Below are 23,722 nucleotides of genomic sequence, written 5' to 3' on the forward strand. Positions count from 1 at the left end.
CCCCAAAAACAAAGTGGAAACATGTTACAAGGATGTCCATGATTAGTTTGGGCACTTTGTGTTTGAGGCTGACTCGAGAAGAAGCAAGGAAGTCTGCCTAAAAAGCAAGACCTCTTCCAAGATGCAGTCTAGTCTGGGCCATATGCCAGCGCCCCCCGCCCCCAGTCCGTTCTCAACCAGAGGCCTCCTGCCACACACGTCCCCACATGCCCTGCACGGCCACCATGCCCCAGCCGGCCCCACCAGGCAATCATCCTTCGGGGTAAGTAAGCTATCGCATGCCCCAAAGAGAGTGCACGGTGAGGCTTGGTGTTCCCTGGCAGGGTCTCACCATCCTACCCCAGGCCCCGCTCCCAATCCACACCTGACCGACTGTACGCCCCTTCCAGCCTCACAGACACCTGGCAAAGCACACGGGCCTCCCCTCCATGTTCCTACTCTCTGACTCCCCTTCCGAAACCCCCTGTCCCACCCACTACCCCATTCGATCTAAACCTGGCCATTAAGACACCTCCTGGGCCCTTCCCCAACACAAGGAACGCTGCACACTGGGCTGCAGGCGCCCGCCGTGCCGGAGCCGCCCCCGCTCTGCTGGGAGAGGACCCAAGGCAGCGCTGGGCAGGGAAGCCCCCGGGAACGTGCACAGCTCCCACAGGGAGCCACGGGGTGTTCTCACGGGGGCCTCCTGTGTTCCCGCCTGTCTTGACCTTCTCACCCCTTCCTACTGCTCCCCAATAATCTCTGCAGTGCCCCCACCAAGAAGCTCCTTTACATGCAAGCAAAGCAAGCCCAAGATTAACCATTAGCTTGTCTTTTCCTAGGTTTCTCTACATATTAATAAAATATACTTTATGTACAATTCTTCCCCCAGCCCACCCCTGAACCCCCAAAAGGATTTTGCTAACAAAATTGGAAGGAACAGATTCCAGCCACATAGTCTTCAGCCCTGGATGCAGATCCGGGCCGGCAGAGACGTCCTGGCGCTCCCTGAAATCTGTCCTCCTCTGAAGCTACTGTTTCACCAGCCTTGCCCTCCCCCCACCAAAAAAAAAAATAGTCAGGAAATTCAACATCTGAACCTTACCCAGTCTCCTCTGCATGAAGAGGACAGAGGAATAAATAACTGAAATCAGTCCAGCCCCAAATATTTTAGATCACAAATCAAAAATAAAGACGGAGGGCGTGGAAAAAGATCAGTAAGTATTCAGCCCAATCCAACCCTCTCGAGCCTTCCCTGAGAGCATGGCCAGAGACAGGCCCCTCCAAGGGGGATGCAGACCCTGTCAGCCCACTGGGAAGAAGGCATCCTTCCTGTTGAGAAAGTAGAACCTCAGAAGGCCTCTCCTGCCCCCAGTCCCTTGAGGAAAGCTGGCAACAGGCACAGCCACCACCAGACGCGGCCCAGGCCACAGGCAGCCCCGCACGGGTCCCCTCTCAGCCACGGAGCCCTGGCTCCAACCAGCAAATCAGGAAACAGGGTTCACCTGCTCCCCCTGTGGCTCATCTTCTCTCCCTACACGTGTACAGTCGTTCGGGCCCCTGGAGACCGACCCGCTTCCTGGTCTGTGGGTCACCTTACCCTGAAATAGCCAGTTTCCAGCCATGGTGCAGACGGAAGAGGCAGCGCAAGTCTGAGACACAGAAAAAGGTTTTCATCTGAGTCACTTCTACCACAAGACCACCTGACCATGGAAAGGGACGTCTGGAAGACTTGGGATCTCCAACAGGGTGGAGCACGAAAGTCCCAAGAGGCTGGATCGTGGTCACTGCTATTGTTCAAGGGCAGAATACCCTTGAAGGACATTGGTCCCTAGAAATGGCTGCACGCCCCTCATGCACACGTTCATGACAACGCTATTACACATGTGCTCACACCCAGCACCCACGCGTGTGCCTGCAACATGGCTACCGCCATCCCATGGAGGGAGGGGCTTGTGTTCTGCCAATTTCCACCCGGAGGATGGAATGGCTCCTGGGGTGCAGGAAGGCTGTCAGCCTCCGAGGGTACTGTCACAAGAAGGAAGGCTTCTTGGGAGAAGAATGAGACCTAGGCCACTGAGAGAAGCTAGACCTGGTGTCCTTCCCCTGGCCTGGGGACACCACAGGGCAGCTGCCACCCAATGCCAACAAAAAGCACAGCCCCCACCGTCGGGTCTGACGTGCTGAGGTAAGGGCGCTGCCGGGGAGGTGGAGAAAGAGGGAGTCAGCACCTCTATTCGCACTGGGGCTCCTGGAACCCAGTGTCCGAGCATTTCAGCGCACAGAGTTTGGCTCTGGGCCTGTGACACCCTAACGGAGCAAAGCCTCCCACCCCTCCTCCTCTTTTCTAACCTCAGGCTGGAATTCCAGGACAGTGCTCAAAGAAGTTGGCTGAATTCATCCCAAAGTCCGACAGCCTGACGTCCCATGCTCCCAGTCCGTCCCAGCACCCAGGCCAACCACCCTGAGCTCTGCCCCGGTGGAGGACTCAATGCTCCCAGGGCACAGACTGGTGACGGGTCCCCATCTCACTCTGGTATTCAGGTAAGCCTGCTCCCAGTATCCCCTAGGACAGTGCTGGAGTGAGCAGCATGTGGAGGCACGGGGGCAGAAAGAACAGTCCCCAACATCGCCTCTTCCACTATGCCAGAGCTGCTGCCCAGCAGGCAAGCGGGTCCTCATACCCAGAGAAGTGCATCAGCTGGAAGGCCCAGGGTCCCTCCGAGGGTGCAGGGTCCAGCGCCACAGGGGCAGAAACTCTGCCCCATGTACCTCTCACCACGACACCTTCAGATGCATTCGAAAGTAAACTGTGGTGGTGTGACTCACGGTGGACCTCAGGGCACAGCTGGTCCCCAGCTCACCAGGTAAGAGGAAGGAAGCACCAGGGCCTATCTGGCAGAGAAATCCACCCCCGATGGAGGGGATGAAGAAAGACCAGCTTCACAGCCCTCCGAGGACCCACCTTGTCCCGGTCATTGGGCCAAGCCTCTGGCAGTGGCAGTGAGACCGATGGAAGCCTTCTAGCGCTCAGACACGGCTCAGGTCCAAGCAGGTAACTGGGGTGGGGCGTGCCCCCACACCCACCAAGACAGCAGCACCAAGAAGGAAACACTTCCAGGAGCCTGGCAGCTACCTTTACTTGGTCCAAGCCAAAGTGGAGCCCTGCACAAAGTGCGGGAGATGGCAGATCCACCCTCCACCCCACCCTCAGGGCCTTCTGCCCAGTTCCTGGGCAGCACCATTATCTTACTGGAAGAGAGAAATGCATCTCAGGAGGAAGATGGCCTCACAGAAGCTTCTGGATGCTAATAGTTTGAACTAGGACAGGACTTTGGCAGAGTAAATGTCAGTGCCCAGACCCCACTCACCACCCTCTGCCTGCATTCGTCTGCCTCAGCCAGCTCCATGTAACGGAGCTGGGGAGAGAGCGGGGACCCAGAGTGCCCCAGAACACAGAAACCTGAGGCTCCCTAGCTCCATCTGATCCCGTCCTGCTGGAGCTGGGGTCTGCAGGGTGGAGAAGCCCAGCAGAGAAGAGAGGCAGGCAGCACGTGGCGAGCACAGGAAGGAGCCGCAGGAGGCTCTCAAGTGGCAATTAATCAATGTGGGGAATTAGCTCCCACAAAAGGAAAGGAGGATCCGATCAGCCGCCGTGGAGCCGTGCTCCAGACAGCCACGCCAGAGACGGTATAAATAGAGCCCGGCAGCCTGGCGCTCAGCACGGGCGGCTCCAGGGTGGGAGAAGCTTTGGCCACGGGGCCCCTGGCCTGGCTGGACCAAAGGGGCTGAAGGATGAGCTCGAGTCTGCGCACCAGGGCTCGCCTCTGGCCCCACGGCTAGGCAGCTGCTACTTCTGTAGCATGAGCCCAGCTGGAAGGAAGAAAGACGCCAGTCAGGGTGCCTGGCCGCCCTTTCTTCACCCAGGAGCCAAGAAATGAAGGCTTGTGTTAGTTCTGTAGTAACTCATTGCTGAAGTCCCAAAGCTGGCAGCCGGTAATCTCGGCAAGGCCCCGCTTCTGCTCTGGCTGGGAGAAGGTAGGAGACAAATGGTGCATTCAGCGGAGAAGCATGAGTCCTGCTCCAGGAGGAAGAGTCCCCCGAGACGGACGCCAGGCACCCAGCCGGCTCCAGACATCTTTGCTCACAAACCCCAGCGGGCCACTGCCCTCCTCCTCCTGCCTGCACTGACCACAGAGAGCAACAGCACTTTGCTTCAATGTACATATATATACACATAGAGAAGCCCACACACTACATACATATGCATTTGTGTCTATATCTATATATACGCGGCGTCTGGAAGACGGGAAGGAAGTCCAGCCCTCTTCCAGGACTTGGAAAACTGAGACAGAAGCAGAGAGCAGGAAAAACCATTGCTTTCCTCTTCTTCGCTTCCAAAGACATTGGAAGAAGTGAGAAAAAATCAATCTAGTGAAGCAGGGGGAGGAAGGGAGGAGACAAATGTCTCTCCGTCCCCAACTCACTTCCTGACGTCGACCCACAGGTGGAAGGTCTGCCCAGTGCTCTGCCCTGGAGGCACGGCCGGCTGGCCTGGATCTGGAGGGAGACCCCCACTCCAGCAGGAGTATGGGCCTGGGGGACAGGGGTCTGGGCCACCCCCGGTGGGCAGAGGAGGACGCGTCCCTTGCAACGTCCCTCCCCGCCCCTGAGCCCATCACCTCGCCCTGGGGACACTTGAGTGGGGCCGAGTCACAGCAGAGTGGCATGGCCAGGGTCATCGTGGTCCACACTGTTGAGAATTGCTGTCTGGTCCTCCGGAAGCTGGCGGTGACACAGGTCTGAGAGCCGGGCAAAGGGGTCGGGACGAGAGTGTCTCTTCTTCTTTCGGAGGCAGACAGCTTCATCGGGCCACAGAACCTGAGAGCTAGGAAGCTGCTGAGCCTGGGAGGCAGAACCGTCTGGGGAGACGGCACAGGTATGCAAAGAAAAGAGAAGAAGTGGGTGAAAAGGAAGCATGCAGCCTTACACATTCACCTCTTCCATCTGCCAGGACACATTCTGGGCTTCCAACATTAAAACAAAGGAACCACCTGGGCGTAGGCAGGCAGGACCACATTGCTGCAGGCAAACCACCTTCTTCACCACTAAGGCAACAAACCACCCAGCCCTGCTCGCCTCATGAGAATGAGAGTCAAAGTGGAGGAGGGCCAGGCGTGATAGCTCACACCTGTAATCCTAGCACTCTGGGAGGCCAAAGCAGGCAGATTGCTTAAGGTCAGGAGTTCAAAACCAGCTCTGAGCAAGAGTGAGACCCCACCTCTACTAAAACTAGAAAGAAATTAATCTGCCAACTAAAAATATATAGAAAAAATTAGCTGGGCATGGTGGCACATGCCTGTAGTCCCAGCTACTCGGGAGGCTGAGGCAGAAGGATTGCTTGAGCCCAGGAGTTTGAGGTTGCTGTGAGCTAGCCTGATGCCACGGCACCCGAGTCCAGGCAACAGAGTGAGACTCTGTCTCAAAAAAAAAAAAAGTTGGATGGATATGATTTTTCTTTCTGTCAATTCATAGATCCAGTCAATCAATCTACACATATTTTTTTTAGTGCCTCCCAGGTGTCAGGCATCATCCCAGGTACTGGGGACCAGAGCTTCTAAGAACAGATCAGGACTCAGTACATCCTTCTCACCCACTCCAAGTAAGGACAGACTTCACTCAAGATTTTAATCATATGCAACAGTCAGAGCTGGATGCTCCCTGGACTGCCAGGGCCACTCCTGCTTCATGGCTTTTCTGGGGATGCAGCTGGAAAGCCTTTACTTTCTAGAAGATTATACTTTAGTGTAGGGGTGGGGAGGAAGACACGAACTGTCAAGACGTAAAAAATACAGAAGGAAAATTTGCAGATACTGAAAGTGCTACAAAGAAAGATGAGGTGTGGTAGCAGACAGCTGAAGTACTACCTATGCTCCCTGAAGGGTGAACACGTGAGTTGAGTCTTGACTTAAGAGCCTTCCACCGATCTGAAGGAAAATTATTCCCAACAGAAGGAACGGCACGTGCGAAAGCTCTGAGTTAAGAGCAAACATGGCATGTTGCCGAGATGGAAGGCAGCTCATCGCAGCCAGAGCAGGATGAGGCTGAAAGACGGATGGGGTGTCACAGGAGTTTGAAATCTGCTCTGCTTGCAATGGGAGCTTCTGGGAGGTTTTATCAGAAGTGGGGGGGCACGCATGCTGCTGTTACGGGTTCTGGAGTTTGCTCTGATGGCTGTGTGTGGAATACACTCTGCAGGGTGCAAGCTCAGGACAGCGGGGCCCCTGCGGGTTGCTGCGGCAGCCGGGTGGGAGAGGAGAGGGGTCAGAGTGCAGGGGGAGCTGTGGGAACAGTAGAAAGGGCCCAGACTCGGGCTGTGTTGGAGCGGCTGACTCTGCAGACCTCACCGAGTAGACTGGATGGAAGTCGTGAAGGCAAGAGCTGAGGAGAAGCAGGTTCGGGGAGGATAATCGATAGCCCTATTTTAGACATCTTAAAGGCTGATAAAACGCCCACGTGCACGTGTGGCGGGCAACTGGAAATACGAGACTTGACCTCATGGAAGAGATCTGGGCCAAAGACAGACATTTGAGACTTGTCAACATAGAACAGGTAACAGGACCACTGCCATTAGAACAAGAAAGAATATAGGCATCTGATGAGACTTTTTGCAATAAATAAATATGTAAATTACATATGTATATGCACATATATGTGTGTGGGGGGGTCTTAAATTGAAATGGGCTTAAATGGGTTGAAAATTTAGCTTTGGACTCCAATTTGTCACTCAAGCCCTATAAAACCCATTTCCTTTTTCTCTGCCTCAGTATTCCCATCTGTAAATGGATAGGCTATTAAGACCACCCAAAGGCTAAGTGATCAATATGTCATCACCACCTTCTAAAGATTCAATGGGCTCCACTTCTGTATAACCCTATCTGTAAAGACAGTTGCTCTCCAGTAGTTATCAAAGACCTGCAAAGACACGGTCCCACATTCTTCCTTGACAGCCTGCCGCAACATTCCCAAACCCACTGGTGAAACAAGAGTCTCTGATAAATATTAAGGAATTTTCCAAAGTCTAAAAGAGGGCTGGATTATTTTTGCACTGTCTCAGAAGCTACCTGTCCCTGCTGGATAAACATCAGGCCTATCACAGTAGCAGTGCCCTTTCCACGGGACACCGCGGCTTTACTCTCTCTCACTGAGACAAGCGTGGCCGACACACAGAGGCTGGGCCCGTGCCACCACCTACCCTGAGCACTGGGCAGGGCTTCACCAAGCCCCTGTTCAACTAGAAGGCCTGAAATTACGGAGGAGAAATTTTTAAAGAGCTGGAAATATTTGAAGGTATACTACACCCAGTGAAAAAAGCACATATGTATTTATGTTGTTTAAAAACACATTGAAACAACATGATACGTTTTCTAAAGCTGTATGCACAGAACAGGTCCTGAAGGCACGTGGTTCCCTAGGTGGGTGGAAATGACTTGGGAGGCGATCAGAGATTTTAGCCTTATCTTTCTTGTTTTTTACATGAAAGTTGCATTTGTGTATTGCTTGAAAACTGGTGTTAAAAAAGAAATAGAGAACAAGAGAAGCTGGGGGATTCGACTCAAGAGAAAACCCAAGGCTGGGGCCTGAGCCCAGCACTTCTCGTGTGGCAAGGCACGGTGGAAAGAGGAACAGGCTTCCCACCATTTACCGGATCGTTTCTTTGACTTCGAAGAGCCCTTGGATGACTTTTTGGGCTTCTTTATCCGTTGGTATTTCAGAGCCTCCAGCCTCTCAGGTGCAGCAGCATTCCCGGGTGCAGGTGGAAGTGTTCTGGAAGGGACAATTAGAGAGGACAGGTCAGCTCCCAGATGAGGGAGCTTTTGAAGAGGGGCTGGAAGAAAGGCAGATGGCTGCCCACAGGAGGAAAGGGTCCGTTCCACGGAGCCCAAGGTGTCCACGACGGCTCCCTGACACCTGCTTTTCTATGGCTCCTGGAAGGAAAAAACCCTGTAGAAAACTCCAGCAGCATGAACTACCTCAGATGGAACAGACCCACAGAGCAACCCTAGGAAAGGAAGAGAAAGAGACTTTAATAATAAGCCCTGTCCCACGTAACTCGAGCTGGGATGCGTCAGTGACAGAGAAGAAGCAGGTTCAATGTCTGAAGTTGCTGGAAATCATCACGATCAAGACCTTTGAATGAAAAGCAAAAGGGCAAATTAGAGCAGGAGGCGAGCAACACCCCTCCCCGCCAACTGCCCCCCATCTGCAGGGACGGGAAGGGCTGAATGGGAAAGCCAGCACGTGGGGGGATGCATGACACAAAACCCGGCTTCACCAGGCTCGTCCCCTCAGCTGCAAGACTCAGGCAGAACCTCACCAGCTGATGGCAACAAATACTTGTCATCTACCGCAGTTTCAGCAGGGTGTCTCCTTGACCTGCGGACGAGGCTCAGACCCTCCAGCCACGTAAGAGAACAGAAGAGGGTGGCAGGAGATTACGACAGAGCACCTGGGGCTGGCAGCCTCACAGGGCCCCTGCCATCCGTGACAAGTGTCAAGAGTCTCTGCATTCTAAGATCCCACAGAGAAACGGCGGTGGTTGGGAGAGGAGAACACGTATCAGGTCTCTCTTTCTCCACTGTGATTGTGAAATGAATTTTGTCATTTGCATGGTGGGTTGCCTACATGGTTAGGACGTGGTTGTCAATTCACCTGGAGCCCCTGCAGCAGCCCAGGTAGCAAAGGGGCCGAAGAGGACTGGGGAGGGGCGGTCTGCGACACTGTATACTGGAGAGAATTTTTCAAGAGTCATAAAGGAAGAAAACCTAGAAAACGCATTATCAATGCCATTTCTTCTCCAAGTTAGCCCAGCTGGGTGCCTGGGGAACAAAGGGGGAAAGAGAGAGATGGGTCACTCTGTCTCCCACCGCACTGGCATTAGCGCATGATCAGGGAAGCAGGGATGCTCTAGGGCCATGATGTATGGATGTGACTCACACTCTTCCTCACCTCAACCTTCATATCTCCCTCCCCCATCTCCACTGCAATTGGTTTTTGGTAAATCCTGATTAAAAGAAGTAGGACGGACAACACTGTGAGGGCAAAAGAAGTCCCCAGAGGTCTGCAGGCAGGCTGTCTGAGGTGAAAAAAATGTTAGAGGGATGGGAAAACTGCAGCCCACCACCCCAACATCAAATATCTTTGCAGGGAGGAGGAAAGAGGAAATGTACAGGCTAATTGTAGATAAGCCTCTCTCATCTCTGGGGATTACTGCATTAATTGCCAATGAAGTGACCTCCATCTTCGTTGAGGAATGTCATCATTCTATAGTCCTTTAGTCCATAAAGTATCAAGAAACTCCCCCAAAGTTCAGGTCAGAGACAATGTCTTCATTTCCCATAGCCCCTGCCAGCAGAGCTAAGCAGCTCACACAGGCATATGCTTCCCATGGAAAAGTAGTCCAACTCACCGTCAGAAGTCTCCCCCAAAGACCTAATAGGCCAATGCCACATTCCTTCCTCTTTTACAACCCCTGCAGGCTACCCACAGAGATCCTGCACCACCGCAGCAGCTGGCAGGGAACGGTGAAGGCAGACAAAGGGTGAGAGGCCTAGGGCAGCAGGGAGTGTGCCTTGCCAATGCTGGTGGAGTGTCTTCACCCCCTCCTTGACTAAGGCTTCTTCCTGCTGCCTAAAAGGAAAATCAAAGACATGAACCCACCCATTCCGTTGACCTCTGTCTTCTGGTCCTGGCCAGCCTCTTCAAAAGACTGCACAAGGTGAGCAACACATGCCTGGGCGGGCACACAGTGGGCACGACCAGTGCCTCCAACCCCGCCCTGGCCTAGTAGGGCACAAGAGAAACTGGGACAGGGAACCCCCGTGGGGTCTTCAAGCCAGGTGAAGCTGCCAGGCTGATCTGGTTGTTAGAATCAACACCTTGCCACTCTTTAACTTTTATCATCTAGCACTGATTTACCACTTACCATGTCAGGCACTGTCCTATGTTCTGTACGAGAACTGCCTTTAATCTTTGTAGCAACCCTAAAAGGTAACTACTACATTGAGCCCCATTTTCAGATGAAGAAACTGAAGTTAGAGAGGTTAAGCAACTTGTCCAGTAATCCAGTTATGCGAGAGAACCAAGCCTCTTGGCTAAACTGGTCTTCAAACTTCTTCCCTATAAACATAGCTATAGACGCTGTATAGAAGAAAAACACTGCATCCACCCCACACCTGAGAAATAAATCTGCCCTGCAGTGCACTAGCAGCTAGTCACTCCTCTTCTCTGCTTCAGTGGTAGAGCCAGGGTAAGACAGACCAGGGGTAGGGAAAATCTGGCAGAAGTTATATCTTCAGACAAAAATTCCCAAACAGTAATGATCCATTGAGAAGGAGAAGCCAATTTTCCCTTGAGAAACAGCCAAGCTACAGCCCTTCCAGGACACCTGCTGCCCACCTGTTTCAACTCTTGGCTCAGGGCTCAAACACAGCCACAGGACAGAAAAAGCCTCCTGGAAACACCAAGACACTCACCCAAGGCAGGAGGAAAAAATAAAAGCAAGTGTCTGGCAGGACGGACATGAAATGTGATCCAACAGACTACAACAGCACGTAAAGGCTTCTTGGAATCAAACTGCCTCCCCTTACTAGAAACGCTGACCATGTCCACTGTCGATGTCCACCCAGGACCCTTCCAGGAATGCAGCTTTTGGTCCTGATGCCACAATGGGAAGCTTGAGTTAAGCAACTCCATCCTATCCCTAGAACCACGCTGCTGCATAAACCTGATTTTAACCTGTAGGTTACCCTCATACAACAGATTCCAACCCTGGGCTTTCCAAGAAGTTGAGGTCACAGTTCTCTTTCCAGTTGGCCAAAATTCTGGCCAAAATTCCTAAACATACAGGAATGTACCAACTCTGGGGCTTTCCTTCTCCCAGGAAGTCAGGGTATTGCTGAAAGAGGAAGGCCTCAAAGCCTAGGCGCGGTGGTATTTCTTGCAGTTCAGAACTAGAAAAAATTGCCTGGAATTTAGTTTACTGCTCCCTTTTTTTCTTTCTCTCTTTTCAAAAAATCCATACAAAACCTAAATCATGCCCATGTAGCCCAAGTGGTCTTAATTGCCTCGCTCTCTGCTTACCCAGAGGAGCTGAGGAAAGATGCAGCCAGGTTCAGGCAAACCTCAGGACGGGAAAGTAAAACCCATCTGGACATTTCTTGCCCTTCAGGCCTGGGAACTGACCATTAACGCCCAGTTTCATCCTACCTCGGTCAACAGGTCAAGCAATGGCTTAGACAGCATTTTCCTCCTCTTCTAACTGCCTGAGAGCAAACTCCATTTGCCTGATTATGCATTTTGCAGACGGGAGGCAGAGGAAGCCCACTCGTGTATAAGCCCCAGCCAGGGAAACGGTGGCTCCATCCTCCACGTCCACGTGGAGAGCCAGGGGCCTGCAGGCCTGCACCCACCCAGCCTAGCTACGAGGTGGGACCTCGACAGTGGGGTCAGCGCTCAGGCCCCGTGCTCTGCCTGGGAACTGGCAGGGGCTTGTTTCCAAAGTGGGGCTCCTTCCTACGGCTCCCCGGCCACACCCACGCTCCTGGACCGAGGCCTCGCCGAGGTCACTGCAGGTCTCAACAGGGAAGGGGATTAGAAGATGTGGGGACAGGGCACTACTAGCACCACACGGGGGGCTAAGGATTGGCACGGCCGCCCCGCAGTCCACAAACGGGACAGGCCTACTCCCCACGTTGAGATAGGAGTTAGGAAAGGAGAAAAACGGAGAGAGAAAAGCGGAGAGGCAGAGAAACAACTACAGGCGTGGGCAGAAGAAACAGGAAAGAAACTGAAGGGAAAAGAAACAGCGAACGCACGTAGACAAGAGGTGTCACAACTTCTCCAAGCAAGACCAAGGGGGACACATGCAAGGCGCAGCATGAAGACAGCATCTACGGAGGAGCCTGCAGCGCCCACGGCCCAGCAGCTACTGCACCCCGGGAGGCTCTCAGCAAGCGGCAGAGCGAGGGCTCCTGCTGCCGGCACCAGGAAGGGCTGACCTGAAGGAGGCAGGAGGATTTCCTTCTCCTAGGCTGGGGTGCAGCCAGGCCCAGGAGAGGGACAATGGTCCATCATCACTGCCCCTGGTTTCTGGGTTTGCCACAGCAGGGACAAGCTAGCTGGGCTCTCTTGGGTCTGGCCCAGTGGGGGCCCTGGGGAGAGAGGGGGCCAACAGAGTCGGTTGAGGGAGAGAGGAAGTAACAAAAGAGAATGGAGTCCAGGAAGCTTCTAGAAGCTGGGTGAGTGCTGGTCTAGAGCGTTCACACCTCCAGGGCACAGGGAGGGAGAATGAGGGAGGTGGAGGGCACCCCGGAGCAGGTGAGCTCATGAAAGCTTGCTCCCTCCCATGGCTGCAGGGTGGGAGCCTGGCAGCCTCCCCTCAATTCTGGGACCTCTGGGCTGCTGATAATTTCATAGCTGCAGATCATAAAGACAAGCCAACGCAGTCCTCTTCATGGGAGGCCACTCCTATGATTGCACGAGATTTACAGTCCTGCATTAGGGGGACCAGCCTCCCTGGACATCTCTAGGTAGAAGGGATGTAGCTACTTTTTGCCTGGGAAAGCCAAGAGCGCCAGGTGGGAGGCTCACTCTCTGCCCCCAGGTGCCCGCTGCCTGCATGGGCATGCTCCCAGGGGCACGGGCAATGGAGGCTACAGCAAAAACAAGCACCTTCCAGGTTACTGTGAGACAGAGTGAGCCTCAGGTGGCTCTAACTCTCGCTAAGAGACTTGACAGTCCCTAAAATGCCCAGGCTTCTTTAGCGTCCACCTGGAAGGCTGCTAGAGCAGGGTCAGCCCTGGTGGGGCAGAGGGAGGGACGCAGTGCTGATCCCCAGGGGTTTTCTTCTCTTGCCAGGGCAACACCCTTCTGCCCCAGGGACGCCTGCCCTCTCCCCCTGGGAAGGTCCTCCCCAAATCCCTTCCCTACAGCATGGCCCAAGGAAGTCAGCACAGCCACTACAGGGATCTTAAAAGCAATTTGGACCCAAGGGTGAGGTCACATTTCAGTCCTGTGACAACCAAGAACAGGCTGCGAATGCCAGGCGCACAGGGAAGTGGTGACACTTCCTGCTCTAGCCCTGGTAGGACTTTAGGTGACCCGACCCTGAGGAAGACCTGCTCTTGAGGGAAGACGTGGGCCACACGTCAACGCTGTGCTCCTGGAGAGGCCCTAATGTCGTGAAGCGCCTAAGAAGGCAGTGAGGGAAGAGCCACCCCAGAAGAGCTTTTCTTCTCTTGCCAGGGGGCTGAGGAGGAAGGAGGGGCACACTATGCCTGGGACTGCTGGGAAAACGGGGCGGGGCTGTCCGGACACCAGTGGCCCCACAGCAGGCCCCAGGGGTGCAGGGGTGCAAAGCCGATGTCGGGCGCCTGGGTCCCTTGGGGTACATGCAGGCCCTGGGCTTCTGGGGAGGCCCTGGGTGTGTGGGCAGCAGGCTGGCGAGGTGTCTGAGTGGGGGCCTACGGGGGCTCTGGGGCGCTGGACATGGGGTGGCCAGAAGCTGCAGCGAGGCGGGCGCCTGAGCCAGCGTGGCCCGGTGAGGCAGCCGGAGCGGCACGATGTGGGGAACCCAGAAGCCGTGAGGATCGAGGAGCGGCACTGCCACCCCAGGGGCGGTGAGGGGACATGGTTCGGATCCCCTGTCCGGGAAGCGATGGCCCTGCCGAAGCCCCTCCGCCTGCCCGCCCCCGCCCGCCCAGCCGAGGAGCTCCCTTACCTATTGAGCTGAGGAGAGGCTTGTCTCGACAACACTGCCCAGATAGCTGAGATCAATCAGAAACAAAGCAGTTATCAACACCGGCCGGGGGCAACTGCCCACGCACACCCAGAGGGAGCAGGGGGGGAGCACAGCGAGCACCGACAGGCGAGGCCAGAGAATGGGTGAGGGAGGAGAGGAGAGAGACGAGACCCAGACGCACGATGGGAGGAAGCAGATGAGCGGCTGCACAAGCACACACGGGGCTGCCAGACAGCGTCTGCAGGCAGGGCCGGGCCTGGCTGGAGCTCTCCTGCGCCCGCCACCCGCCGCGCCCTTCTCCTCCCCAGCGGCCCGGTGGGCCGAGGGTGGGAGGTGAGCTTGCATTTCCAGGTACCAGAGAGGGTGGGGGACGGGGGCAGGGGAGAGCGCGGGGCTCCCACCTCGGCCACCCCCATCCTGCCTACCACCAGGCCAGCCTGCTCTGGAACTCTCCGCTCCCTCCACAGGCGGCTACATCAAGAAGAGAGACCAAAGGACGGAGCCAGAGAGAGAGAGAGAGAGAGAGAGAGAAGGGGAGGGGAGGGCATCCAGGGCCACGGAGACGTGGCAGGCTCTTCTGAGCAAGTCGGGCCAACCCAGAGACGATGGCGAAGGAAGGAAGATGGGCAGAGAGAAAGACTGACTGGAGAGGACGGGGAGGGCAGGGCAGAAAGACGAGAGAAGAGGAGGCACAGACAGGTGTCCAGGCTCTGGTACCTGGAATACCAGCTGCTACAGTTTAGAGAGTGCTCTCTCAGGCAGGCTGATCGCGGGAGCTTGTCTGTCTGTCTGTCTCTCTGCAGCTTCCTGCGAGGCACACAGGGGTGGGGTGTGGCTCCCGCACACGGTCACAGGCCTGAGACTTTCCCCGGCCTCCAGGACGCACCACTCCAGGAGAGGCCGTGGAGGGGCTGGAGTCCGGCGCTCACTAACGCTGCCAAGGGGCAGAGTTTGGGAACAGGAGGCGCCTGGCCTGCTGGTCCTGGGAAGCCAGGTTCCAGGTATGGTCCTACTTAGCAAGGAGGAGGGGCCGGGAGGAAAAGGAGGCTGGACACACCACTGCCCAACGCCGGGATCGCGGGGACGTGGAGAGCCCTCAATGCCAAGAGGGGCTGGGCGTCCCCTCAGAAGCCACCTGCTCTGATACGCCATGCCCCCTTCCTCCGGTGATCCGCTCCCAGGAGCGTGTGGGCCTCTGGGAGCCCTGGGCCAGGGGAAGAAGATCCCTCACACTGCTGGCAGGGTACCTGGGCAGGTAAGCCCCGCCACCCGCACCCACAGCCTGCCAATGCCGGGCCGTGGCGGCCAGAACTCCTCTCCCAAGGGGATGCTGCAGCATGTCGGAACAAGCCCTGTCGTCGGTGGATGGACGGGTGTGGGCGGGGCGGCATGTGGGGAGGGAGGCTGATCGGGTGCGGGCGGCAGGTGCTGCTCACACTCACCCTGAAGTAGGTAAAGTGGGTGGCGGGGGCTCCGGTCGGAGCAGTTCTTCCCCCATCCTTCGAGGGGAAGGCGTCTGTCCAAACACATCCAAGTTGTCCCCAGGCACGGCAGGCGCGGGGCCCGGCGGAGGGGAGGGGTAGCCTGTGGCCAGAGTGGTGAAGCCCATGGCCGGCCGGTAGCTGGGGCTCCCGCTGCGGCTGCTCTGGGAAGGGGAGCCCGTGGACGGCGTGGACTTGCGGGAGAAGCTGACCGCAGCTGGCGGCTGCAGGGTGATCTCCGACATCTCCGCCTGCTGCAGGAGGCCCGGGCGAGGCCGGGCGCGGGCAGCGAGCTCGGGGGAGCCGGTGCGGGAGCTGAGGGGGCTTTGGGTCAGAGGTGAGAGCCGGGAAGGCTGTAGCACCACTTGATGTAAACTAGGCTCGGCGCGCCTGGCCTGCCGAGGGCTGGGCCGGGGCCGGGGTTCATACCACCGGGTGTCCAGGCCAAATGTGCTGGGGCCACCCTGCCCCCCCGGCTCGGCCGGCTCGGGGTAAGGCAACACAGGTATGCCCATACCTTGGCTGGTATGTCTTAGCTGCCCTTGGCTCGCCAGGGGTTGCATAGGTCTGTCCTGCCACTTGGCGGCGGGGGGCACTGGGACAGGGCCCCTGCCGGGCGACTTGCCCGCCCAGCCCTTGGGTGCCTCCAGGGACAGGATGCCCGGGTAAGCCGCGGGCACCTGCAGGGAGCTGGGGGGCAGTCCTCGGGGGAGGCAGGGCTTGGGCTGCAGACTCTCGGCGACGTCACAGGGGTGCAGCTGGTGGGGGAACATCATGGCTGGGGCTTCCAGCCCCCCAAAGGGGAATTCTGGCCGGCCCCAGGGCTCAGGGGAGCGCCCCCCCGTAGGCGTCTGAGTCAAGGGCAGCGTGCTGTTGGAAGCATTCTCTCCGTTCTCCTCGGGGATGGTGGGGTGGCCGAAGGGCCCCTCGCTGTGCAGGGGCGGGGATGACAGGACAGAGCTCAGGGGGCTGCCCACTTCTGGCACGTAGAAGGGGGGTGGCTCGACCTCCCCAGGGCTGCTGCTGCTGAGGTACCCATAATACTGGCCATGGTGGAAGGGCCGGGGGGCCGGCGGCCTGGCCTGGCCTGTGGCCTGGAGCCGACCCTCCAGGCCGCCGGGACCCTCCAGCCCACGGGGCTGGAACCGGGGGCTGTATGCTGGTGGTGGCAGGTAGGACTCCTGGCTGGATGACAGAGGGGTCAGCTGGGACTTGAGGGCAGCCACAGAAGTGGGCACCAGCGGGTCCTCATTCTCCTCGTCCGACTGGCGGAACTCCGGGTACATGTCTGTCTCTTCCGCGAAGGGGAAGCCCTCGATGTGCCTGCTCTTCATGGAGGGCTCCATCTCGGCGGGGTCCATCACAAAGCGGCCGTCGGGCCCCCTGCTGATGAGCTCGATAGGGGTGGTGGCCTCTGCCTCCGCCTCGGCCTTGGCCACGCTGTACTTCTTGCTGCTGATGGCCCTCTTGGTCTTCTTATACAATGACAGCTCCTTCTCCCGGGTGGGGCTCAGCATCCTCTTGGCCGCGGGCTGGCCCTGGTCATCGGAGGACTCTGACGGGGCCCGGAGCGTCCGGATGCTCTCGGGGCTCACCTTGCCGGAGGACAAGCTGCAAGGAGTGAGAGCCAGGAGGCCTGAGGCGTGGGGGCATGCTGGCCTAGGGCTTCCCATCCTCCTCCCAACAACCGGCCGACTCCTAAGAAGGCGATGCTGGAGAAGCCGGCTGCGTCTCTTGCTGAGGAGGGAGAGACTTGGCCGTCTCCACTGTCCGGCGTGCCCCAGCCTTCTTTGCAATGAGCACCCCTGTGCCTTCGCTCCGCCTGCCCCGCGTCTGCACCCCCACCCAAGCGCACCTCCAGCTCCACTCCCGGCTTGTGCAACAAACACAAGCTCATTTTAATACCAGCTGGAGCAAGACATATTAAGAAGGCATGCCTGTTAGGATGGAGACAAATTAGACACATGCCTTCCAAGGCTAGAGAGGAATGGATCACTCGCTAATTTGGACTATTACTTTAGCGCTCCCTCTCTCAGTATGGACAACTTAAACACGTGGGTCAGGTAACAGTCAACAGCTTAGAAACTTGGAATTAGGACTGGGCAAGGCAAACCACCCAGCTCCTCCCCACATCCCACCGTATGGTTCGCCCAGGGTCAGACACACTTACGGTGACTCCAGGCTCTTCCTGCAGTGAGTGATGGAGAGTGGAGGGTCTGGAAGAGAAGAGAAGGGGACAGAGCCCACTGAGGCCTGAGCCACCAGCAGCGTGGCCCCTCCTGCCCGGGGTGAGCAGGGCACAGCAAGTGCAGAGGGGAAGAGCTGCTTTCACGTCGGGCATCTTTGGGCCCAGCTCAGAAGCCCCTGCCCACCCAGCCCTGCCTTTGCGCTAGCCTCTCCCCACCACCCCTGCTTCTTTACTCCCTTTTTCAAATCCAGTCCCATTGGCAGCTCTGCCCACAAGACCCCAGTGTTCCCATCTCCAAGGGGAGTTCATGCCAACAATGGTCCCTCTCTCCTGATGGGGAGCATCCGAAACCAGGCTAGGTGGGGAAGGGGACCGACACCCACTTTTTTCTTTTTGAGACAGAGTCTCACTCTGTTGCCTAGGCTAGAGTGAGTGCCGCGGTGTCAGCCTAGCTCACAGCAACCTCAATCTCCTGGGCTTGAGCAATCCTCCTGCCTCAGCCTCCCGAGTAGCTGGGACTACAGGCATGCGCCACCATGCCGGGCTAATTTTTTCTATATATATTAGTCGCCCAATTAATTCCTTTCTATTTATAGTAGAGACGGGATCTCACTCTTGCTCAGGCTGGTTTTGAACTCCTGACCTCGAGCAATCCGCCCGCCTCAGCCTCCCAGAGTGCTAGGATTACAGGCGTGAGCCACCACACCCTGCCCGACACCCACCTTTTTTGCGCTTGAGCTTACGCTTGCGCTGCTTGTTGACAAAGCAGGCGGCGAGGGTGCTGAACAGGATGGCAGCTGCCAGGAAGCAGATAGTAGCTACAATTCCAGCCAACACAGGCCGCGCCAGCCCGTCCGCGGTCAGGTCCGGCTGTGGGAAGATGTCTGCAGGGAGGGCAGAGGGCACTTGAGTCCGCCCCTCCCTGGGCCGCCACCGCCCTAACACACAGCGCTCAAGTCCCCTGCCCTCCCTCTGAGGACAGGCAGTACTGAGGCTCAGGCCCCACACTAGGCTCTACCTGGAGAGGCCTGCACGGCACATGACGAGGGTACGGGAGGGTCCCCACAAGTCAAGTAATCTTCACATAGCTTCTAAAAAAGACAGGTATCTACGCCTTACTTCGACGACAATCCGTGCTTGCTGGTGCTTGACATTTTGCAAAGCACTTCCATGCAGGTTATTGGGCCTTCTCGCATTACCCCCATAAAGTAGACAGAGCACACGTATTATTCCCACTCTCTAAGTGAAAAAGCTCCGACCTGCTTAGCTGGAGAGACTAGCTTATGTAGACACTGCCTTCAGCCCCAAACCAGAACCCAGCGTTCTGACTTCCAGTCTGGGATTTTCTGCCTTCCACCATGCTGCCTCCACAGAGTGAGAGCCCAGGTGTGAAGGCGCCTTGAAGGTAAAATACTATAGCAGGGAGAGGGATTATTACAATAGAATTCAGATCCACCCATCTTTTAACCCCGTAGGCATGCAGCTCTCTACAGGGAGGATTAGCATACTCTGGTCAGCTCAGGTACAGAAGAACGCTACAGCTGGCAGGGACAGAAGAAATGAGCCCGATTCTCTCTTCTTAAGTAAAGAACTGAGGCCCCCTTCATGTCTCAATTCCCAGAGCTCATTAATGGCACAGCCAGGACGAGCCCCCGGCCTGTGTATTATACCCATAGGACAGTTACACCAGTAAGTGCCACTCTAGGTTCATCGTGGGGAAAATCGATATATTGTGATATATTTGGCCAGAATCCATTGCTACATCAATAATAACAGATAAAAATCGTTGAAATTATGCTGATTGGTTGAGTGGAAAATGAACGCTACAGCTGTCAGAAGGGAGAGCCCTAACTACAGGGAATGCTGAGGTCACTGCGTCCTCGTCCACCATGTGGAATGGTCTGACTAGGCATGCTTCCTTCCGGGAGCCGGGCAGGAAGCTACTGGGAAGAGAACAGCCACTGAGGTGAGCCTGCAAAACGCTCAAGTCTTCTACTCTGGCCTTGGCTGTTCCTCCATCTTTGCGTCTCTTCCTGGAGAGAAGCCAAGACAGAAGTACTCCGCTTCTGCTGCCTATAGGAGGACAACTTTCTTTTTTAAAAAAGTCTGGTGGCCCCTAATGGAAGAGGCAGACATCACAGTCCACTCCGGCCCCTGCGATCGCACGCCACTGCAGACTGCGCACACCGGTGCCCTCCTGGCTCTGCAAGTGCTGCTGCACCGCTGCGTGGCCAAGATCCGTCCACCGGGGCCCGGGGCTCTGGGCGGGCAGCGCCTAAGGAAGCGGCGCCGTCGCCTGCCCGCTCTCCCTGTAGCAAGGGTGCTCCTTCACTCGGGGAGGACCCTGCCACGTTTCAGGGACTGTAGCTGGAGAGATGTGTAGCAATGGGACCAGGGCCAAGAGAAAGGAAGATAAATGGAGAAAATGCTAGGGAGTTGGCTTTATTTAGCCTGAAAAGATCTAGGGAGAGGAAGGAAAGGAGGCAAACAACAACAAACAACAATTTTCCAAATAAAACCCATGTAATTATAAAGAAGCCTATAACAGGCATTCAATAAAAGCTTGACCTGTTGTTCCTTCCCACTGATTCACGGCCCCACCCGCATTCCAGAGGATAGCACTAGAAGAAACCAAGAATGTATAGCAAGTAGCGCTTACATCAAGTCCTTTTTGATCACTATAAGATTAGTTGAATTTCTTTATGTGGCTATCTTACAGGTGTGTCGGAAACCTAAGTTGGATAAAATCCCACGCGTCACATAAGCATGGATCCCATGGGCTTAAGAAATGCCATGACTCACGCGGTTTCCGATGCAGCCTCTCCTCCCCTACTAGCTATTTAGCAAAGGGACTCCCATGCAGCTCTGGGGCTTACGTCCCTGCAGTTGAAAGAGAAGCGCCGCCCCCGAAGTACCTGTGCTGGAGACGCCGGCAATGTTGCTGGGCTCGCTGATCAGATCCTGCATGACAGCCAGAACCCGGAACTCGTACCAAGTGTCCTACAGCCCCAGGGACAACACCCCGTCGGTGAGGGATCCCAGACAACCATGGCCCCTCCCCCCTGGCCCTGCACATGGCCTCCCACGGAACGCAGAGCCCAGCACACTGCTCAGCACTGCTGAGTGTCTGACAGCAAGTGACTGGTAGCAGTGGCCAACTGCTGTGTGTAGACACTCCCACCATGGCTGGTTTCAAGCTAAGAATGTGAGATCACTGAAAGAGGTGGGAAGAGATACACACAACGGGCTCTCAAGGGCCACTGTGAGCCAATTGCAGCATGCCACTAAATGAGTGCCCAGGGAAGGAAGGGAGAAAGAGAGATGAGATTGTCCCTGTCCATGAAGCAAGCTGCTTCCTCTTCCCAGCCAGAGAGAGATCCAAATTTAAAGAGGATCAGCTGGAAAACAGATAATGCATCTTCCTCTAGGGGTTCTAAATTGTTAAAAGAGGGGTCTCTTTCCTGGGCAAACCTAGGAGACAATCCTTCTGGGAATTGCCCTGCCCCCCCCCCAAGGTGAGACTTAGCAGGGAGCTGAGGCCAGTGATCTGTCTGTCCATGCTGGCCTCTCTGCCTGCCCTGCCCCACGTGTGTCAGAACTTGGGGAAAATCCTCAATGCAGCTCAAGTTCCCATGGCCACCAAGCTGGCCCTGAATCTGTGGGACCTCTGCAGCCAGGACCTGCGGAGTCCAAGCCTCAGCAGCAGGTCTGGAGAACCCAGGAACAGTGGTGAGGAGGTGCAGCACGTGGCTTGACCTCAGTCTGAGCAGCTCACTCAAAGCTTCTAGTGGCTCTAGAGTCACGTCACTTCCACAATTTGGGAAGAAGCAGCAAGGAAAAGCAAAGCCCTCACCTGTGACAGATCCTTGGCAAAGAACTCTGCATCAGTGCCCGGGATGGCATCGTCAAGCATCTCCCAGCGCTCGCCGACGCGGAACTCCATGATGTAGCGGTCGATGGGATAGCTGTGGTTGGCAGGCGGGAGCCAGGACAGGAGCACACCCTGCTGAGTCCGGTTAGCTATGAGGCACCTCGGTGGGGTGACCAGCACCAGGGGTTCTGGAGTTGTGACAGGGAATGCTGTGGCAGGGAGAGGGGAGAAGGGGGATGGCATCAGAGCGATGAGGTCACCACGGCCCCCACGCTCCTGCACACATCATTCCCGGGGCAAGAGGGAAGGGAGGTCAGGGCCAGTGGGGCCAGAGCTTCATGATTCTGCGTTCAGAGTTCTGCTAGAGAACATGCACGAGGGAACCATGAGGCTCAAAAGGGGGGAAATGGGAAAGAGGGAAGGAGGAAGAATGCAAGGGGAATCAAAGTCTCTCTTGTGCTCTTCCAAGGAGCTGGGTGTATCTTCTCACAGCACCCTGGTCACTCACAATTCCCTTCCTGGCCCCGGGGGACAAAATGAGGCCTAGCAGAGGCGCTGAGAGCCGGGTGAGCAGCCCACCCTGGTGGCTGTTCAGGAGAGGACTGGGGGACAGGCGGGGTCGCGCGCCCGCTCCACCTGGGAGGAGCCTGTTCCCAGCGGCCCTCCCCCCCCCCCAGGACAGCAGATGCCACCGCGCTAGGCAGGGAGAAGTGAGCGACTGGGTCCAGGAAGGAAAAGCTAGCATGTCCTAAACGACTCCACAGCTAGAGTCGGCCACACGCCCGCCACCGCACAGGGCTGGGGACAAAGGAAAGGGCCTGCGGGCAGGGCCCAGGAGGAAGGAGTCCCAATCTCCCCTGTAAAGCCACAGAAGTTGCAAACATGTGGCCTCACAAGGAAGAATAAAATTCTAAGCCTCTTTCTTCCATGTAAAAACACAACAGGAATCTGGCCAAAAGTGTTCTGAGATGGGGCAAAGCCCCTGGAAGGGTACGACAAGTCCATACCGGGAGACCACGAAGCACTGAGCAAGGCGCCGGCATGCGGTAGGCCACACGTGTTCATCGCTGGGCCAGCCCGCTCAGCACCTCTCAGCCCAGCTCCCCCGGAAACAGCCTCCAGACAGCCCAGGGGCCCTCACCTAAAGTGTTCACAGTGACCACCTCACTGAAGGCGCTGGTGCCCAGCTTGTTCTGGGCCAGGACGCTGAACTGGTATGCTGTCTCAGGCTCCAGGGTGTCCACCAGCAACCAGCTGGGTCCCGGCGGCACCGGCAAGGACAGCCAGTCATGGGGCCCAAACTGTGCCCGCTTCATCCTGGCCAAAACAAAGAGAGAGGGCAGGGAGCAAGGGGCCGGGTGGGTTATACTGGAGAGAAGAGAGTGCGTGCAAGGTCCTCACGGAGAAGGCAGTGGTGGGCCTGGCGTTCCGGGTTCAGGGCCGGAAGAGGGGATGAGAGAAGGGAGACCTGCCTGGCTGTGGCCACGCCAATCCTCATGATGCCAGGTCACCAGCCACGGCTGGCACCTCCTCTGAAAGGGCCCTTAGTTGTGAGCCATGCTCACGACTTGCCATGGTACCAGTCGCACTGTGGGAGAGTCCGCCCTGGGGACAACCCCAGCAGTGGGCTCTGCCTTGGGCGGGCAAGAGCGCTGGGAAGCGGGGAGGCACAACTCAGCAGTGACGGGGCTAGGGGGGAACCCGGTGACTTGGCTGCCACTCAGGGACAGTTAAAAGTGGGACCCAGCGTAACCCACAGGCTCCCTCAGTCCGGTGTGATTTGGATCATCTGAGGACATCCAGGGCATGTGACAAAATGCCCAGTGTCTCCCCACAGTGGGACAAGGGTCCCTAAAGCCTTCAGTGTTAGAGATCACAGTGCAGGCAAGGTCACAGCACGCGTGGAGGGCCCCGAAACCAGGCTGAAGGTTTTCCTTGGCTCTATCACCCCAGCTCCCAACAAGCGGTACAGCCAGCGAGCAGCAGGTGCAGTGCCACCACGTCACCACAGGGGGGAGACGTCGTCCCGTGGGAGTGGCCCTCTGCTGCAGCCCTGAGCGTAACTCAGCCGGTGCCCACCGGGTTCCCCTCAAGGTATAAAGGCTGCTACCATGTATGCCCAGGAGGGTGAGCTGAGCCTGCAGAAAGCACAGCAGAAAGAAGCTAGTGCCAAATGCCTGAGTCATTACTCGGGGAGTTAGAGGCAGCCAGAAAGAAAGGCGGGAAGGAGACCTCCCCTAACCCTGGCACCCGCCCTTCCCGCCAGGGCACTAAAGCAGTGAGCGGCATGTGATGGCGCGATGCAGATGAGCAGCAGCGTGGGGCGAGCCACAAGCAGCAAGGGAGCCCCTTGTCTGCACAGACCTTCCACTCGGGCATCCCCAAGGAAGGCCTGGCTGTGC

At 56.6% G+C, this 23,722-nt stretch overlaps 1 protein-coding gene across 5 annotated transcripts in view; it reads right to left on the bottom strand.

Annotated features, from left to right (window-relative positions):
- Positions 1-898: 898 nt before the first annotated feature.
- IGSF9B (immunoglobulin superfamily member 9B) overlaps positions 899-23,722 on the bottom strand; it is a 48,799-nt gene continuing 25,975 nt past the window's right edge. For 4 of the 5 annotated variants that reach the window (XM_012739605.2, XM_076002659.1, XM_076002658.1 and 1 more), the window contains exons 13-20: positions 22,462-22,637; positions 21,303-21,529; positions 20,365-20,449; positions 18,172-18,333; positions 17,432-17,477; positions 15,223-16,872; positions 7,685-7,806; positions 899-4,901 (exon numbers count right to left, since the gene is read on the bottom strand). In XM_012739605.2, the coding sequence (XP_012595059.2) occupies positions 4,693-4,901; positions 7,685-7,806; positions 15,223-16,872; positions 17,432-17,477; positions 18,172-18,333; positions 20,365-20,449; positions 21,303-21,529; positions 22,462-22,637 (2,677 nt within the window). In that variant the 3' untranslated portion in view covers positions 899-4,692. Of the gene's footprint in view, positions 4,902-7,684; positions 7,807-13,759; positions 13,806-15,222; positions 16,873-17,431; positions 17,478-18,171; positions 18,334-20,364; positions 20,450-21,302; positions 21,530-22,461; positions 22,638-23,722 lie in introns of those variants that run through there. The other variant, XM_076002660.1, reaches the window with a different exon arrangement.

This window comes from Microcebus murinus, chromosome 4 (assembly GCF_040939455.1).
Source record: "Microcebus murinus isolate Inina chromosome 4, M.murinus_Inina_mat1.0, whole genome shotgun sequence".
Lineage (NCBI taxonomy): Eukaryota > Metazoa > Chordata > Mammalia > Primates > Cheirogaleidae > Microcebus > Microcebus murinus.